Below are 12,381 nucleotides of genomic sequence, written 5' to 3' on the forward strand. Positions count from 1 at the left end.
AGATGATAGGAAGCTTTCAGAATATTTTAGAGACTACAAGTTAAAATTTTATGAGTGATTCATTCTGATCCGCTGTTATCCTTTCAGAAACAGTCTGGTCAAATAGGAGGGCTGCTACAAATGTGATTACACACAAGGCCTTTGAGAGCTCAGGAATAACCTGTAAAGGCCAGGGAGAGGAAACAGGAAGAAAGAACCGGGACAACAAAGAAAGCACACAGAAGCATTACATTTTAACAAAGCAGCCCAAGCAGTTGTTACTCCTCCTCTCCAATACTTCCAACATTTCCCTGTCTCTACCTACTAAGCACCTAAGCACTTAGCTAAATCCCAGAAGAACCCTCAAAGAAAACAGAAGAGATGGAACAAGAATTAAGCCGCAGCATTTCAGAGCCTTGCTTTCCAAGGCTCTTGTTGGAAGAGAGCCTTTCCATTCTGTTAATTTTTTCATCATTTCCCTCAGTTAATCTTGGAGAACTTGCAAGAGGGGAAAAAGGCACAACAGTGATCAAGCTGAAAAAAAATTTCTGAAGAGCACTGAAGCCTTCCTAAATCCTCCACTTCTGGCATAGTTTCATTGTTTGCCCATCACCGAATGCTGCATTTGTTTTGTGTTACAACACGTGCAGCGGTTATTTTTACGGTTGTGACTAGCTTGCTGTGAGAAGGAATCAGCTCCCCCAAACTCTGCAGTAGGCTCTGTGACTAAGCAACTTATCACATTCATCTCACAGCACTCTGGGATACTTGGACAGATTGCTCGAGACAAATTGCTGATGACTTTTGCTAAAAATCCATGCATAAATAAAATCAAATTATCAGCAGAAGAGAGACCAGAAGCTCATTGACTGGAAATCAGTCTGCCCTCTGTATTCATCACATGTAAAAGTGAACACCTTGCTGCTCAGAACACGAATATGTATCTAACCTCTTGAAAGACAAGCAGTAACATTTCCAAACAGTAAAACCATCGCAGTACAATATGCATTATATGGTTTTAAATGTACGAATAACAAGCTCCACTTTGTCACTCAGAGCTGAGCCAGTCCATTGTCTCCATGCTTGTCTGTCTTTTTATGAGAACATTCTTCATCTTTTGTAGCAATTGTGAATGTGTCACATTGGCCCTGCATTCAAGATAAGCATTACCACCAGGAGATTTAATGTAATCTCTTGCTTCGTGTTAACATCGCTTTGTTCTGGTTGCTTTGAATGTTTTTGCTATGTAAACTAATAAAGTGAGGACAGGGGGGTGGCTGGGGACAAAGATGAGGGAAAGATGATTTTCCAAGCATTTTTTCAGCGCTCTTTGTCTCTCCATCTGGGTCCCTGCTCCTCGGCTGGCTGACTGATTAATGTTACTCATAGTCAGTGCACTGCTCCAGGTGCAGCTCCCTGGGCCCACAACAGGCTGCCATGCACCCCCATCCCTCCCAGCCTCAGAGTTTATGGATTGAAGCCCATTCTACCCCCTCCCCCCCCCTAGGATTTCCCCCTTTGTGCCTTGCCCTCTGCTATGATCCTGGGTTTCCCTTCACACGCTCTCACTTTCTCACTTCTGCTGAAGGAAATGCTTCATGTCTTGCCACTCTAATCCTATTTAGCTGATGATCTGCCTTGATCAGTTTACCACAACAGGTTTCAGGTCCTGAATCAAAATGAACAGAGAAAGGGAAATGATGCAGAACCATTCTAAGGTCTTATGACATGCTTAACCAGTGCTTTTTCCATATGACACGAGATATATAAAAAACGATACTGAAAATGCTTGCCAGGATTGCAGTTGTCTTCCCCATTCAGCAGCCCTATGCAGTGCAAGGAATTTGCATACTGATTATGTTGCACTACGTAACTGGGATTGTGTTCCAGCCTCAGGCTGCAGGGAATATCTCGCAGGCCTATATCTGAAGCAAGGCTGGAGTATTATCAACAACAGCTGGAAAAAACAAGGACAGCCTTTGGAAAAAACAAGGATGAGATACCTTTGCCCCTTTCACACGCTACTTGTTCTTGCCAGTCAGTTACATTTGCAATGCCCCCACACATCCCTTTTTACCTACACAGCCAAAGCCTGGCCAGTAGAAAGACATAGAAATCTGGGATCTCTCATTTCAGCAGCCTCTCCCTTCTAACTAGAGGAGTCAGAAATATTAGATCAATTCCTCCTCCAGACTTTTCTACAGAAGCTACTCTCCTTTGAGTGCATCTGGCAATGAGCTTTTATTCTGCTCTACCACAGAGGCCAAACCAAGCTTCTCTGATGCTCAGAAATATTGGTCACCAGACATTTTCAGGTGCCATGATATCTCAAATAAACAGGACTTTTTAGAGCTATTGTTAAGAACTGATGTTTTGTTTTCAAAAGCAAGCTATTATCTGCAGTTGTGGAAGTCAAATCTATTTGACTTTTTGAGAATAAGTTCATCCAGCGTTCTGTGCAAGAACTTGCACCTAAGGCACGCATACAAACTTCATCCCACACCACTTATGATCAATCATCTCTCTACTGACAAGAAAATTACATCAGGTCTGTAAGAAGAGATCACGTTTCAGGGTATACTGAGTAAGAAAACAAACATTTCATGATGTACTACCTTGTGACCAATAAGTTTTCTTCTTACACTCATTTCTGACTGTTACTTGACTTTTTATGTGTCATTCCATTCCACTGCTATTTACATTATTTACCACAGTTGGTCACCAGACATCAAAAAGCAAGCATGGGGAATGGGGAAAAACCCAAGACGCAGAAGAGATCTAACAAAGGAATACACTTTGTGAGTGCTCAAGTGCCAGAAGGTGCCACACAAGCAAACAGTGTACAGGCTCATCAGGTGTGCAAAGAGCAGAAGTCAGCCTGTGCTTCCAAAACTAATTCACATGAGCAGTTGCTACAGGACATATAAATAATAGTGCCTACATGAGAATATCACTTAACCAAAAAACAGTCCGTGCTTGCTCTTAAGACAGTCCTGGCATCCCCAGCTGCAGCAAAGAGATGAAAATAGAAGCAGAAAAAAAAGCTGGGGTAATCAAGATGATAGTGTAAAGGTATGCAAGACTGGTTCAGTTCAGATACTGCCCTTTGCTTAACAAGCTATGGTGGAATTTTTCCTGCCAGTACTGAAATATGTATGCAAATGCATCAACCGCCTCCAGCTTCCCCACAAATACATAAGGCCATTTTCAAACTTAGACATCTCTCCCCCTCTGCAGTACATGCAAGCAAAGATTTCACTTACCTGTGGCCTGTACTTCCAAAATAAAGTTACCAAAGATAACTAGCAGAAGAAACAGCCCATGGCTAGTCAAGGCAAGAGATGATCCAGTGTTGCTCTTTGGTGCTACCATTCCATGGCACATCTTTTACCCACCAAGGTTTCTTCTAAAAAAAAAAAAAAATCCCAACAGATCTGGCTGATTAGGAGCACCTCTATCTAGAAAAAAAAAACAAAGACAAAAGAACAGTAAGTACTGAACAAAACATTTACGACATCCAAGGGGATGGGAAGGGAAATTCAGAAACAGACAAGAACAAACTTTCGTGTTTTCCGGAATTCAGAAAACTTACTACGAAAGCATTCATGGTATCAAAGCAGAAAAGGCAACTCTGTGCATAGGAAACACCAAAAGGAGCTGCATTATATTAGAGACCAGAACTTCTCACTCGACCTCCAATAGTTCAGGTGTAAAGATTGTCCAGCTTACAATGAGTTTTAGATCTTCCTTTCAAGACAACCACAGAGGATACAGTATCTGGAGAATTTGTTCCAGAGCAGTTTCAAGGAAGCCAGCCTTCCTACACTCCCCTCACCTTTCAGAAGACACAGCAGACTGTACTAGACAGCTAGGATAAATAAAATGCTTCCTCAGACACCTGGAGAGGCACAGCAAATCTGACAGCCAGCCAGCAGGCAGGCAAACACACACGAGGAGGAATGTAAAACAGCCTGAAAACCTCAGGTATAATGTGACAGTACATAGCACAGCAATTAAAATTGCAGGATGTGACACTGCTCATACCTGAGGACTGACAAATTCAGCCCATAGCCAATCTGACACTGTTGCACTGAAAACACAAATCACAGTTGGGACATCAAGAAAGTACAGGCTGAACCCCAGCACAGGCTGAATCCCTGTTATTAGTGAAAAAAGGCTCTAAAGTATACAGTCCCACTGAGCTAGCCAGCAAGACTTCTGACAGTTTTGGATCTGGATGAATTACGATGTCATGCATGACTCCAAGGCCCCTGAAAAAGGCTAAAAATCTGTGTAGCGCTCATAGCTTAGAAGGAGAAAGGAGAAAACTTGTATAAAGACATCTGGTCAATATTTGGTTAAAAGAAAAAAAAAATACAGAGATTCACTTCAACACTTCTACTATGCTGCTCCTTACACAAACATCTAAAGCTATTGGGGAAAAAAATGTAATTTATTTTGCAGAAATCATCTTTTCTTTGCAGTTGACCAAGGGAACATTTTTAATTTTGAAAGAATCTCCCTCTTAGCCACAGCTTCTTCAGTTAAATGGATATTTCTACTGAAGGGAGATTTTCTGGGGAGGTCAAGTTTCAAAACTGCTGGATAACTCCAAATAAATCTAAGAGGAGTAGACGCAGGTGTTGCACCATTTCATATCCTGTGTGATCAGATATGAAACCTGAAGAAGGCAGTATGACCTTGAGCTCCTTAAGTACTTCTTAAAGGGATTCAGCATGCCAGCACGGACACAATTCAAACAGCCACAATGTACATTTTCAATTACTTAGGAAAGAAAAAAAAACCAACAACCACGAAGTAGCATTAATGGAAGGAATATGTGAATTTGATGATAAAAGTTTAGTGATCCTAGAGGGAGAGTTTTTCCCTAGTTCCATGTCACTGCTCTACTCATATCTAACTCACAAAAAGGCCATCTTTAGCATTTGGATCTTTCGTATGAATTAGTTTCTACCAAAGAGGACTTATTTGTCTGTACGCATCCCCAGCTTGAAATAGCATTTCAAGATGATATTTAAAATGCCCTGTGGTAAGACTGGAGATAATGCTACAATAAACTCTGCCTGCCCCATCAGTTTCCTGCTTAATTTGGAGAGGGAGAAAGAGAAACGAAGTTATCCCACTCTATACTTGTAGCAAAGTCAATACATTTCCAATATGTTTTACTGATGAAGACCTAATGTTTTGTTCACCATGTTCAGCCCTCCTACCAAGCAGAAAGGATTAAGGATGCCGCCACTTACCTGCTAAACTTCCTCCAGCAGCAATTAGACCACAGCATGAAAAACACTCCTCTGAAGAAAGCCAAGCCAGCTAGTTGGTACATCTCTGCCCATTCCATGCAAGTCAAATCTCTCACATGGATTTTAAGTTCCTATTCAGCTGGAACATGTCAGCATCTGGCCTGTACTGCAGGCCAACAGTTGGGTGCTTCCTTCTGAGTCACACAATTACAGCTCAATGCAGCACACAATTTTCAGTGAATGGATGTCTTATTACAGCAAGAAAGGTCTGCTCTTTCCAATCCAACTTAATGAAGCCTTATTAGCACATGAAACTTTGCAAGTCTTGCCAATTCAATGGCAGCCTTCCCTGCCCTGGGTCAGGGCTTAATGCATGACATCAGTGGGCAGGAGAAGTAGGGAATACAACACAATTATGACAGAATTCATTCATAGTGACGCCTGAGGTGTGCTGCTCTGTCTCAGAGGTATTTTCAACACCCAAAGATCATACATGAAAGCTAGTAGTCTAATTTTGGTCTCTCAACAATAAACAATAGATATCCAAATCAAGAACTTATTCTGGGGAAACCAATTACTGCTAGTTCTTGATTCACTAACAGATTGCTTTAAAGCACGCTGCTTTTTCCCCTCTACTAAAAAGCCAGGCGTGTTTTCCCCATCTCCTTTTAGCTCCAAGTTGCTTGAGTCCCACATTACCAGGAATAGTGCCTGTCAGATGGTAGGCTGCCCCACAAGGAATGCCTAAATTGATGCTGCCATGTCTACAGTAACATCCCACTAAGCTGATTTTGCTCAATGTGAGAACTGAAAGAGACAAAGGCAGCAAAACAATTTTGTTTTAGGTAGCAACGATAACCCCTTCTGAATTGTTAAAAGACAATGGGCACAGGTACTGCCTGCAGGAGTCCTCCCCCTCAGGCTTCAGCCAAGTTAAAAAACTTGTTCCCAGCTTGACTTTCCCTTGGCAAAATCAGAAGAGGAAAGAGATTCTGGCTAGATAAGAAGGTATCCTTTCTGCCCAGAGGGGAGCTGCTGGTTAGGAAGTTATTTAGACATTCAACTCTCTGAAAGCTGATTGTTGGTTTTAGCACATTCCTTATACCTACAGCTCATGGGGAAACAGCTTTAATAACAACTTTCCAGTCCTCCACCCCCAGAACTTAACTGGCAACACCCAAACAGCTCACTGAGGGTCTGTAGCGCTGCAGGGGTAACCTTTTCTTCCCAACAGAAGCATCACACATTTACACAGATAAGACTATCTTCAATTACCTGCTTCACACTAGTAAAATATTCCTTCTCTCTTCCCCATTTCCCCATCCTACTGCAACTGAACCACAGCCCATAGGAATCCTTACAATCTGGTCTGACTGCTGCCAATGAAAAATGAATAAATAAACACACCATAAAGAACTGAAGTTTGCTAGACTGACAGGCCTTATCTCAGGGCACAGCTTGGTGTGCTATAGAGAGAAAACAGAAGCTAACAGGAAGAGAAAAATAAAGTGTTCTCCCTGTTCTAGCAGTGCCAACACATTGTACAGTGCACACATTTATCAGTAGAAACATACTCTCAGGGAGAGAGCTTAACAATTCATGGGTTGGTGTAAATCAAAGCAGTTCCCCTGTTTACACACAGCAGCAAGGAACACACTGGCTTCATTACTGGATCCTAGCAGCAAGGCAGAAGCCTACATTTGCACGAGGATATGGAAGTGGAACGCTTCAAACCCGTTTCATGTGCCACAGCCTATGCTAAAGGGTTACAGGAGGATTAAAGTCCAAGCAGATGTTTTCAAAGACAATATTTAGTAAAGTCAGCAGTTCCCTTAAATATAGTAAGAAGGGGAGAGGAGATTCTTCTTGGTTAACTGCTTCAAGCCATAGAGGTCATTTTGTTTTCATTTTAAATCTGGAGAATATAAACTGTCCTGCACGGCCACAAAGTCAACAGCCCACGCCCTCTCCGGGAATGCTCTGAACAAGGAAAGAGCTCCTTGCTTCCTGGTTCCAGCCACCCCTGGCTCCTGCAGGTACCGCAGGCTGAGGCCTGCACCAGCAGCCTTCCCAAGGACCCTCCACCCTGCTCCCAGTACCAGGAGCTGCTGGCCTGATAATAACAGCTTGCTCCTATGTGAATGCCCTGAAGTAGGCATTGCTTTCCCTGATAGCACACACACCAGACTTCCCACTCCCAACCCACGACGAGCCCTTTCCAAGATGACACGCTTGCTTTTGGCAGCAGCTTTCCTAAGCTAAGCTGCTTAGGGACCTCTGCCATTTTTCTTCCAGACCTTTAGAAGCTGCCAATTCAGACCCTTCAATACAAGATCACATCACAAGTATGCATACATCTTCTAGGATTATGACTAATTTTCTGTTTTTTTTTCCCCTATTTCATCCTCGCAGTGCTCCTAAATTGCCACGGAAAAGTGATCTTTGGGGGAGGTCATATGCTCAAAATGTGAAAAAGCAGCAGCTTCAGGCAGTTCAGGTGCACTGAGGACAAGGGATCAGAGGACATTCTGAGGCACTACGGTTGCATGAGGTGCCTGGGGCAACAGTCAAGGCTACCTATGTCCTATGTCACTGTTGCTAGAGAACAGTCTTTAACCTGGATTCTATGCAGTGTGTCTTGGGAAGTGTTAAGTATGCTCGGAATGCTACTGGCTTACTTTTAAATACCATGCTGCAAACTTGCCAAAGGAAAATGAGTTAACCTCATGCACATCAGAAATCTTTCCTTTAACCACTTAGTTTTCGCCTCCTGCCTTGCAGAATAATATTCAGAAATAGCTTGCCATGCACACAGCAAAGACTGTGCCACGGAACAGGACTGTTTTTCCTCATGTCCATATTGCAGGTAGAACTTGGCACTGGTTCAGAGGGTTTAACTTTCACCTTCATCTGCTGTTCATGTTTCTACTGCTATTCCACTACATCTTATCCTTATTTTGCGCACCTTCAGTGAACGGTCAAACTTCAAAAACAAACCGAAAAATCCCTAAACTCTCATCCTCTTAACTGGCTGATGAGAAAAATCACAGAAAAAGTGACACTCGCGCACATCCAAGCAGCAACAGAAAATACAACACCTCAGATCCTTTCTGCCTTACCCTCAGATGGTTTCCACACAGTTATCTTCTTGAGAACCACAAGACATCTGTGTATTCTGAAGAAATTTTCTGTAGAGGGCTTAAAACACAAATCAGCAAAGTGAGGGGCCCTGATGCTTCAAAGAAAACAAAGCAAAGTGTATTTTCACTGCACACTTTAAAAGTCCCTTGCTACTTCATTTTCAGCTGTAGTTCACAGATTTGCTATTTCACTGCTTATGCATGCTATATGAAAGATTTAAGAACCAGCCAGCCACATTATCCAGATCTTCTAAGTAAATCTGTGCACTGCAGCAGTAAATCCCATCTTGGCAAGCAGGCATCAGAGCAGGCCTCTGAAAAATGTACTTTATGTCAGGAGCTAATGCATCACCCATCTGGCTGCAGGGGACAGACCAGCAGCAAGGTGCTCTGATCTGTCAACATGCAGTAACTGAAACACCAGAGCTGCTGAGCAGCAAGATGTTTTCTATTTAATTGACTTGCTTTCCCATCCTGTGACAGTAAGCCAAGGCTTGCTTTGGAATCCGATCACAGTTAAGAACCTGACCATCCTTCCAAAAGAAGGAAGGAGAGGATACTTACAGGCAGCCCAATTGCTATGAACTTCCAAGCACCAGTAGGAGGAAAAGCAGAGTCATGAAGGGACAGTGTTGAGAGTTAGACAAGTTAATATACACAACACTTCCAATGCACTGCAAACTTGTGTGCTATTACAAACAGGCTTATAGTGATGAAGTCATGGCACCAATGAATCACAAAAAATTGGTTAAGGAAATACTGTATCCACTTTACTGATTATTTTTTTGCAAGCATACTGACATTTATGTTATCTATGGCATCAAGTGGACACAAGGGAAAGCAGAAAATATATCATACGCAATCTTCCTCATCCGTTTTTGTTTTTCCTTTTTAGATATGCCTTTATTTGGAAGAGCATTCCCTTTGGAAACCATTGTTTCAGCATTTTTCCCCTGCCGCACTGCATCACAGAGGCAAGGTTTCATACTTTCAGCTTTAATCAGTACAACAGCACATTTATAGAGAACCATATGCACAAAATGTTCCAGAAAGCTTTCCAAAAATAATAAGTCCTAAAAAAGAAACCTCACAGTAAACTGAAATGGCTTCAGGGAAGGAGAATAAAGAAAAGCCATGCAAAGGCAGAACCTTTTGAAAGCACACACAAGCCTGAAATGATACATCTAGTAAGAACAGGATTCTCAAAGAGGCACTGTATTGGTTGGGTCACTTTTATATTCAAGAGGATTTTCTCATTTATGCAGCTGCATTAATCTGGTTCAGGGAACACATCTCACAGCACATGTACAGTAAAGGCTTATTTCATAAACCCTCACTACTAGAGTACGCTTTTCCTATCCTACCACTTGTTGTGCTTATATTTCCACCGACAGGGCTAAAAACATCAGCCTGCTATACACACAGCTGCAACACTGCCAGGCACACTCATTTCGAGAGGACATTCAGTTGGGAATTTCTTTTTCCTAAGCCTTCTATATAACTTCAGTGAATCAATCTGACATTTACATAATTATACTACAAGACTTTTTTTTTTTTTTTTTTTTTTTTTTACATTTGTCTTTTACATTTCTTCCTAAAAGCAGAGCTGTGAGGCACCATTCTCAAGAAATTTAGAAATTACCACCCAGACACGAGAACATGCACTCACCACTTCCAAAGGATGGCAATACTTGCTATGTGGTGCTTATTAGTTGTGTCAAAGCTTAAACAGAAAGTTCTCCACAACAGACGTGCTCCAATACCAGACCCTTCCAGGTATCAACATCCAGACATCTGTTAGTGCAAAGCTGTTTTAAGATACACACACACACACACACACACACACACACAAAGCACTCTCTGTCCCTTTAGTACTTGGTAAGTTGAATCTTCCAACAATCTAGTATTACCTTCAGAGAGAACTATGCTTCCTAATTTTGTCAAGAGTCATTAGTTAGGGTAGTAAGGCTAGGTCATGGTTGGACTTGATGATCTTCAAGGTCTTTTCCAACCTGCGCAATTCTATGATTCAGGTTCTACAGTTAAGCCTATTTTTCAGACCGTAACACAGAACTGCTTCAATAACTCTCAACGGGTGGAAAAAAAAAAAAGCAGGACTTCAGTCATTCTCAGCACCATGGCTCAGGCACGGAAATATTAGCTCATTATGCCCCTGTACTTTTCTTCTTCATAACAGCAAATATTTTTTGTTTAAGATGCACCACTCTAGTGCCACAGACGCACCTGCAATTGCTCCAGACCCTCCCTGTGACAGAGTGACAGAGGTCATCACAGTGCTATCAAACATTTCATTCTGTGGAACCCAGTCGTGTTTCTCTTTTGACAACATGTAATTTGAGAAGTAAAACTTGCTTTTGCATAGTCACTCAAAGCCCCCATAGCTCAAACCACAGGAGGAACAGGGCAGTGCTCACAGGTCACGCAACCCCACAGGCTCCCAGCCGAGCGCCCTTCACCAACCAGAGCCAATCTGAGTGCCCCACTTGCAGCAGTCAGGCTCCAGGCAAGGCACCATCAATTAATATCTCAGAAATTAATACTCAAGGGCCACGAGAACAGACGTGGGAAATAGGAGTCCTAACAGCTTCCTTTGTTTTAAGTCACGTACTCACAAAGAACACATGCATCACTGAGCAGAAAGAACCCCACAGCCGTTTCTCTCTAACTGGTCTCCCCCAACAGGCTACACTTAATTTGATTTTCTAACAAGGGATCCATTTTCATTACGTTCCGATTTGAGCAGCACGAGCTGGGCACATCAAACCAGAGCAGCACTTAGAACTGCTGCTAACCTCTTTTTATGGGCAGCAGACATGCACAGAGCAGAGGCCAAGTGTTTAGAGCAGAATATCCAGCACAGGTCACTTTGTAGCAGCATAGCAAACTGGTGTCCTATGACCTGCAGGCACCAATCTAAGGTTGAGCAGTAGCCATATGTGCCATTACGCTGGGGCTGGAGAGAAGGAACAAGCCAGAAGGGAGTAAGAACCCCCAGGACAAAACCTGTCATACACAAATGCTGTAAACTGCATTTCAATGGAAGGCCAGTATGATGTTCAGACTTCTCTCATCTGTGCAGGAGCAGCAGTTCACTGTCCTTTACTCCCCAGTCCTCTCATCTGCCCCTTGTACAGCTGCTTTCAGCACTTGAGCACTGACAGCCTTTGTGGCTACTACAGGGTGACCCTTCCACCAGGCCAGCTTCAGAGCTGCACCCCATGCTGCCACTGTCCCCTCCTCATATAGCCAACCAGCCCCTCCACAACACCAATCTGAATCTTCCTGGATCTGCTGGGGAAACCGGGTCCTTGTACCAGAAGAGCACTGTGACTGGTAGCAGAAGCTGGGGAAAGGCACGGGGCTCCCACCTCAGCTCTGCATGGAGCTGCTCTGACTCAAGTGAGCAGCTTGTACTGGCTGCTGGGCCAAGCAATCGCTCAGGCTTCTTACTCCTAAATCCAGCTCTGACTTCAATGCACATTAGAATGTAGCAGAGATGATTTACCACGCATTAAGATGCTCTTGATCAAAATCCTGTCCCTAAATCGGGGCTCTAAGCAGCCTGCTTTCTATGCAGATTGAGAAATGGACAGCTGTGTGAGGGTGCTTTGCTATAGCCAAAGGCAACAGAGGCTTGCTCAGCTACAGGAAGTCAAATGAAATCAAAGTTGGAAGAAGGGGAAAAAAGGGGGAAAAGCCATACAAAGCAGGATGGCAAAAGTCAGTACTAGCTTGGGCAATCCATCCCACGTTTTCGTGCAACAGTGTGAAAAAGCTAGGAAGTGCTGCACACAGAGAGGAACCCACTTGTGCCAGCCCTGGGTCAGGAGACAAGGCATCCAAAACTTGGAGGGCACAGGTTATTGAGCTCTCTGCCTTGCATCTCTGCCTTTTTGTTATTGTGGTGGGTTTTTTTTTTTTTTTTTGTGGGTTTTTTTAGGCATTTTGCAAGTAACTACGAAGCTACAGCCACAGCC

At 43.1% G+C, this 12,381-nt stretch overlaps 1 protein-coding gene across 13 annotated transcripts in view; it reads right to left on the reverse strand.

The window, feature by feature from the left end:
• The window catches only part of SUSD6 (sushi domain containing 6), a 76,524-nt gene that overhangs the window by 42,419 nt on the left and 21,724 nt on the right, over positions 1-12,381 (reverse strand). For 7 of the 13 annotated variants that reach the window (XM_048947640.1, XM_048947649.1, XM_048947638.1 and 4 more), the window contains one exon: positions 3,243-3,437. In XM_048947640.1, coding sequence (XP_048803597.1) covers positions 3,243-3,363 — 121 coding nt within the window. In that variant the 5' untranslated portion in view covers positions 3,364-3,437. The remainder of the gene's footprint in view (positions 1-3,242; positions 3,438-12,381) is intronic. The other 6 variants (XM_048947651.1, XM_048947648.1, XM_048947646.1 and 3 more) reach the window with 2 other exon arrangements.

The sequence above is a fragment of the Lagopus muta genome, chromosome 6 (genome assembly GCF_023343835.1).
Source record: "Lagopus muta isolate bLagMut1 chromosome 6, bLagMut1 primary, whole genome shotgun sequence".
NCBI classification, from domain to species: domain Eukaryota; kingdom Metazoa; phylum Chordata; class Aves; order Galliformes; family Phasianidae; genus Lagopus; species Lagopus muta.